This window comes from Cynara cardunculus, assembly GCF_001531365.2.
Source record: "Cynara cardunculus var. scolymus isolate 2C chromosome LG 3, CcrdV1, whole genome shotgun sequence".
Taxonomy (NCBI): Eukaryota; Viridiplantae; Streptophyta; class Magnoliopsida; order Asterales; family Asteraceae; genus Cynara; species Cynara cardunculus.
In genome coordinates, this window is record NC_037530.1 from 30,455,169 (window position 1) to 30,462,766 (window position 7,598).

The window sequence follows — 7,598 nt, forward strand, 5'->3', positions numbered from 1 at the left end:
TGATAAGGTCCACGAAGGATATGTTGAAATCTAAATTCGACATGAAAGACATGGGTTTAGCGGATGTGATTCTTGGAGTCAAGATCACGAGAACTCAAAATGGCTTGGTGTTGAGTCAAACCCATTACGTRGACAAGATTCTTGAGAAGTTTAATAAGGAAGACACTAGTATAGCTAGAACTCCGATTGATACTAGTCAACATCTATCTAAAAATCGAGGGGATAGTGTCGCACAAGTGGAATACTCAAGAATCATTGGTAGTCTGATTTATCTAATGAGTTGTACTAGACCTGACTTAGCGTATGCTATGAGCAGGCTAAGTAGGTATACTAGTAATCCCAGTTCTGAACAGTGGAAGAGTGTTACTAGATTGTTGAGGTACTTAAGATACACACGTGAGTATGGACTACATTATACCAGACATCCAGCTGTGATTGAAAGATACAGCGATGCGAATTGGATATCTGATATAAAAGATTCCAGATCTACAAGTGGATATGTGTTTACACTTGGAGGTGCAGCTATTTCTTGGAAATCTTCCAAACAAACGGTTATAGCTAGATCTACGATGGAATCTGAATTTATCACCTTGGATAAATGTGGTGAAGAGGCGGAGTGGATACGTCAATTTGTGGAGGACATACCGGAGTGGCCTGAGCCGGTAACGGCCATTTGTATACATTGTGATCGCCAATCGGCGATTGGTAGAGCTCAAAGTACAATGTATAATAGGAAGTCAAGGCACATTAGACGTAGGCATAATACGATACGACAACTGCTATCTACAGGAGTTATCACTATTGACTATGTGAAGTCAAAAGATAACATTGCGGATCCGCTTACAAAAGGCTTGGGTAGAGAGTTGGTTAATACGTCGTCGAGAGGAATGGGACTAAAACCCTTGAATGAATAAATTCATGCAAAGGAAACCTTACCCAGAAGACTGGAGATCCCAAGATCTGGGTTCAAAAGGACAACCTAGTTGTATGAATGAGGGAGGTCACTGTGGGGGAGTATAAACTTCCTAGTTCATTCCTGTAATTAGTGACAAGTGAGGTTAAGCGTATGGCTTTTAATGATTATTTAGAATCACCTATGTGAGAGAGAAGTGGGGTCGCTTCGAAGGGAATTGTGGGGGGGGGCGCAATTCCTAAGAGCTCTTGTAGAACCAGGCTAGTGTTCATGACCATAACGAACACGACTATGAGGATTTGACCGTGTCAGGAAGAGTCCTATGTGAATTATGTTGTCGTCTACATAAATGGCAGTTTAGTTCAAGGACATCGTGTCTACTGACAGCTAGGAGACTAAGTGTAGTTCACAAGGGAGGGTTCAAAGGGTAATACCTAGATATCCTATGCAGGATTCGATTATTGGAAATTTCGTTTGGAATTTTGTTTGCAGAAATCGATCTCCATTCATGTGGGGGATTGTTGGAAATTTTTAAGTAGAAAATGTGATTTTTTACTAACTTTGGGCACATTTAACTACATGTATATGGTTTAATTTTAATTGACTCTTAGTGGGTTTACATTCTTCGTTATGAGAGCTTCGAAACCATATATAATGTATCCAAAACCGAGTATGTGTGAATGAGATATCGAGGCTCAAAGTTGGGTACTTGGGATGAGTTTAGCAAAACCAAATGGGTGTGTGAGAGGTATCCCACATAGGTGGGGTGATTGAAGTTTTCATGGTTTATAACCATGGACTTCACAAAGGCTTTCAAGCTATTATGCAATGTTATGCTCCAACACCTATGCGCGCGCAGGGGGGTGCGGATTGTGGATTTCGTAGGCTAAATCCGCCGAACTCATGTGTGGGCGCGACCTGCGGACACGAATGCAGCTCCGAAATCACGAGCTCGCGCAACCGGTTTTTGCTGAAATTTTATCTGGTTATCTGGTCTGTTTTTCAAATTTAATTCAGTTTTACTAACTGAATCTTTTTTTAATGAGAATTTAATTCCGCATTTAATACATTAATTGCCCATTAAAATGATGATACGTTTACAGCCTATAAACAGATCAAATTCTCATTTTGAAAATATACAGAACCACATAATACACAGTGCACACGCTCCTCTTCCTTTGCAAGCTTCTTTCCGGCGAATTTTTCAGGCAAGTTGGTCAACTCCGGTAGTACTCCTGCTCCGGCTGTTGTACCCTGGGAACAGACCCGAATCTGTTTAAGGGAATTGTGTCAAACACGAGCCTCAACCATTTCTCCTTCTTCTTCTGGAATTCAGAATTTGTTTCTGTTTTCTTTTCTTTATAGAATCCGTTTCTGTTTTACTAAATACAGAATTCGTTTCTGTTTCAATCAAACCGTTGCTGGTTTCTTCCACAGAATTCGTTTCTGTTGATATATAAAACAATCTTAAACAGAATGGTGGATCTTGTTGTGAAACCAACTGCTACAGCACCTGTGCCAAACACGATGGCTAATCACGCTGAGAAACCAGAGAAGTTTTCTGGTCTGAACTTTAAGAGGTGGCAGCAGAAGATGTTCTTCTACTTGACCACTTTGAACTTGGCTCGGTTCCTTGCAGAATCTGCTCCCCAAGTTGATGAGGGAGAAGCCGATGCTCAATCTGTGAGCGCGGTTGAAGCGGGGAAACACTCTGAATTTCTGTGCCGAAACCATGTGTTGAACGCGCTAGCCGATCCTCTCTACAATGTTTACTGTAAAGTTGACACGGCTAAGGAACTATGGGAATCTTTGGAACGTAAGTACAAGACCGAAGATGCGGGAACCAAGAAGCATGTCGTTGCCAAATTCTTGGATTTCAAAATGGTTGATTCGAAAACTATGGGAATTTGTAACTTCATGGTTTAAAACGTCAAAAACTCATATCGATCTTGGTATTTTTTTTTTTCCAAATGGAGTGTAGTGAGAGATTGAGACCTCTCAACTGAACCCATAAGCATCAAATGGTTTATGGGTCTGAAATGGGGAATCTTGTGTATGATACTCTGGTTTGAAGGGCAATTTGGTCAAACCATGTTTAGCAACAGAAATTGAAGCCAAAAGGGAACATAAGAGAAACAACTTTCTTAGATGATGAAAAAACAGAAAGAAGCATCCTTCTAAGAAGAAGGTACACAAAGTGAAGTGGAGGTCATAAATGTCAATTTCTTCCACCATTCAGACCCCTGATATGCATTTATAGAAGTTTCCAAAATGAGGAAACGTATATGCAGGCTAAGAAGCAGCTAAAACTAGTTGCACCTCTACATCTGAACAAAGCAACAAAACCTTTTGTGAAATTACTAAAAAGGACACAAGTACAATAGATGGTTAACAAAGCATCAACAGTCTGAAAAGAACCACCAAAGCATCAACAGTCTGTAATAGCCTGCTAGCTAACTACAAACATCATTGGGACATCATCTCTATTCACTAATGAATCAAAGAAGTTAACAAATTGTTGTTTTATTACATAAGAAATGATACATTCATGTCTTTTTATCCAATGAATTTGACAAGAGTGCAGATATGGTGAGATCTTTACTTACAGGCTGATCTTTGAAAAAAATTCTTCGCTATACCTCTAAACAAAACACCATCTATATTCACATCCATATTTACACAAATTCAAACCAAGATCAACCTAAAAGGTATGCTTTTATTATACAACGAAATCAGATAACGACTGAGGTTCGCCAAACCTGTATTGATCTGGCAAATCTGTATGGCTTTGTGTTGGAGACCTGCTGACTTCCATCTCGTTGAAAAAGTTATCAGGATTTGAATCACTAGATTGGTCAATACGTCCACATTCTTTCTCTTTATCTTCTGAAGATGATGAGTTATTGTTTGCTACTTTTGGTGCATGTTTTTGTGATGGTGACATACAATTGCCTTCTGGATCACCAAATTCTTCTTTGTACATATCTTCAATCATCGGTTTCCAGAGCCGCACACGTGCATTGATGAACCAATTTGCAATCTAATAACATGTTATAACCATTTTCATTATTTTAAGAACAATTTGATAGTTACATTAAACTTTGAAGAATACAATAAAGATTTAGAAACTTGGTGTTAGGGGGTGTTTGGGATTTGCTTATTTAAAACAACTTATGTTTTTTTGTAAAAGTGCTTATTAACTTATGTGGTATCAAACCGTAGTTTTGTAAAAAGTGTTTGGATTAGCTTATAGTGGTACCAAAAAGCAATAAGTTGATAAGTTGTTTTCTAGTGTTTGACAAATTTTGCTTATATATATATAAAATGACCAAAAAAGATAGTCTTCCATATTATTGACTTGTTTGATTTTTTAACATGTAAAAATTTATTTTTCATCATTTATAATAATTTCTTTGACAAAAATTTATATCAATAAGATTAATAATTTATATCAATAAAATTAATAATTAACTAACATTATAAAACAGGGTTAAAATGGTAAACCGGTAATAAGCAGTTTTTCATAAGTCAAAAAGAATTAACTTATCAAAAACTGCTTATTACCGGTTTGGCACCGGTATAAGCAGTTTTATTTTTCCTCATCCAAACACTAGCATTTAGCTTATCACCGGTGTCAGACTAAAATAAGTCAAAAAGCACCTAACATAAGCAATCCCAAACACCCCCTTAGTTTTGTACTGCAACACCATATCAATCTTGAATTTGAAGAGTAATAAGTTTTACCTGGCTTCGGGTAAGGCCAGTCTGTTTTGCTAGAATGATTTTCTCTGAATCTTTTGGGTAACTGAAGAATATTAACATCATTATAAATAGAATCAAACCATAAAAGGGTCAAAAAAATTTGTGCAAGTAGTTGAATAAAATGAAAGAGATAAGAAAATCGAACATACGGGTTAAGAAAATGCTCAAACAGCCAAGCACGAAGAATTGAGACAGAGCCCTCTGGCAACCCTCTTTGCGGCCTCCATGAATGGCGTGTCACGCCAAGCTGATGGATGGTTCTTTGTTGCCGGAGCTGCTTTTCCATGTTACGTAGCCGTGGTAACACTCTATCGGACGAATCATCTTGATCACCTAAGCTTTGACGGGACGCTTGAATTTGCCCATTAATTGCATCACGTAAGCACCGAAAGTGGCGAGATATTGTTTGATGGGCAAGTGCTGTATATGGCCTTGCAGCCCCACATCCAGAAACCACATCTAATGCTGCTTCGACAATTTGCAGTTGCTGGCAATAATCTCTGTATTTTCTATCCACCTACACCACAGCCATCATATTTCAGAATTCATTATTAGTTCATGATTCAATATGCAAGAAAATATATTCAAGATTCAACTCAAGAAAGGGGTAAAGTTGTCATTTTTATCATTCAAACATTTTATTAAGCACAACAACCAAACGATAATTTAACTTGATCCATGTAGACAGCTAAATGCACATAAACAGCTAAATACACACACGGCTTAATGAAAAAACAACCAAAAATCCCGTAAGATTCTAAAAACCGGAAGGGCAGTCTCAAAGATATGAATCATCAAAAAGAATTGCTTACCTCATCTAACAAAGAAAACAATTTTGTGATCTTGTTCTGCAGATCCTGTTTCTCAGAAGCCGAAAGTTCACCGGAGGAACTAGTAGTAGATGCAGGAGGGCCAGATTGGGAGTTAAATTTGGAATCTTTTTCACCAGATCCATCACCTCGAAGCTTATAAAGATTGCTCTGCCGATTCATCTTTAGCTGTCCCAGAGCTTCATGAAGATTAGCTACTTCCTCGAGCAATTCCTGTGACGGTTTGAGATATTTGGAGTCCAAGATTGTACCCACAATCCCATATGAAACATCATATGTATCTGAAATAGAGCAATGGCCATTGTTGATAGCCCCACTTTTGGTGGTGCTATTTGCACCACCAACCAAGCCAAATGACAAGTAGTCAACCTGTTCTACTTTATTGCTTTGAGAGCCATGATCATTTGAACCTGGAAGATGAGAATTCAAGTAATTGTATTGAAAGGCAGGCAAATCCATGGCAGAAGAAGGTATTTGCATTCCTAGGCTGAGTGATAATTCTTGATACTGCAAGTTATGTTCATCATCCAAACTGTTACGATCCTCAACTCGTGAAAGGATTTGGGGGTTCGGTTGCATATTACCAGATAAGAGCTCCAAGAAAGAGGCGTCGGTAGAATTCTGGTTTTGATACATCATATCAGCAGGAGGACAAGATGATTCTTGATATGAATCAAGTTGTTGCTGGCTTGAAAGATAGGAACTTGGAAACACATCTCTTTGATGATTACTTGAAGTAGGATAATAAGTAGCCATCTTAATTTCTAAAAAAACGATCACTACCCGCAAAGATTTCTAGAGGCCGGCCAATGATCCTTTAGAAGGTGATATGATGCCTAATTCAACAAGAAGCACACAGTTACAAGATTTAGTTTCTAGTTGCTCTCTATGGCATGAACGAAAACACAATTGGTTATGCAAATTTCATCAGTAAAAAGACGTTCCCAAAGGGCTCACTTTCGGTGCATATAAACTTTGACTTTTATATTTTGATACCATGAGTAAATTACATAATGGAACATAAAATCAAACACTTGGTATGCACCCCAAAAAACAGATGAGTAGTATGAATCCAAACCTTAGAGAGGAGCTTCTGAAGCTGTGATCTAGAGGAAGGATGAAGACAGAACCAAAGCGGCTGAAAGAAAATCTTCCTAAAAGGGAGACAAAAAATGGATATGAACAAGAAGAAAATATGATGAATCCTGACAATATTATATTAGATTAAAGTAATAATAGTAATCAAAGCAAACAAATACACACAACCAACCAACCCTTCTTATCATTGAACAATGACCACCTCCCACAATTAAACAAAGATTAAACATCACAATAATTGGATGACAAGCAAACAAAAACAAGATTATATGTATGATTAAAAATCAAAAGTTTTCCATAGTTGTGCAAACACCCAATTCATTAAATTAATCAAAGTAATACAGCAAATAACGAAAATAAAAAACCAAACCCGTAATCCTCACGTGCAGACAAAACCAAAGATTTGGAATGATTCGGATTTGAGATTAGGAATTGGAAGAAGAAGATGAAAAGAATTGAAATGGGGTTTGCTTGAGTTGGGTGTTCGTTTAGTAGCTAAAAACGATTGCTTGAAAAATGGAGATTGTAAACCCTAACCACCAGTTGGTGGACCTAAACTGAACACACCTTCTTCTTCATCTTCTTGGTGCTTGGAAATTGAATTAAATATGCGTAATTTGGTTGAAGAAAGAGAGAGAAGTAAACAAGTCAATGATGAATACATGTCTCGAAGCTCCATTATCTTATATTCATCTTGGCGCCAACCATCACCACTTCTCCTCCTTTTTCTCGTCGGGATTCACTTCAAATCAAAATAAAAGGGAAAATGTAAGAGAAACTTTTCCATTTGAATGCCATGTTGGTTTAACCATCGAATTTTCTCGAAATATTTTTTTTCCAAATTGATTACTTTTATGTGGATATTATATTATAAAGCATTTGATAAAAATTATTAAAAACAATTTTTTTGCATGAAGTACGGTATATTGATATATATTACTTAAAATTCAAGATTACAAGTAAATTATGCATAAATACAACTTATTCAAGCTTCA

The 7,598-nt window shown here is 37.2% G+C and overlaps 1 protein-coding gene across 2 annotated transcripts; it reads right to left on the bottom strand.

Moving 5' to 3' along the window:
• Positions 1-3,420: 3,420 nt before the first annotated feature.
• On the bottom strand, positions 3,421-7,289 carry LOC112509504 (BEL1-like homeodomain protein 7). Of its 2 annotated transcripts, none has more exons than XM_025114489.1 (6): positions 6,974-7,289; positions 6,584-6,659; positions 5,488-6,341; positions 4,825-5,192; positions 4,658-4,718; positions 3,421-3,953 (listed from the first exon to the last, which is right to left on the bottom strand). In XM_025114489.1, exons 3-6 carry the CDS (start codon positions 6,259-6,261, stop codon positions 3,633-3,635), a joined length of 1,524 nt encoding a protein of 507 aa, XP_024970257.1. In that variant the 5' UTR covers positions 6,262-6,341; positions 6,584-6,659; positions 6,974-7,289; the 3' UTR covers positions 3,421-3,632. The 2 variants fall into 2 exon arrangements, with proteins under 2 accessions (XP_024970257.1, XP_024970258.1); XM_025114490.1 differs by having other exon boundaries at positions 5,488-5,915; positions 6,090-6,341; positions 6,584-7,289.
• Between the last annotated feature and the right edge of the window lie 309 nt (positions 7,290-7,598).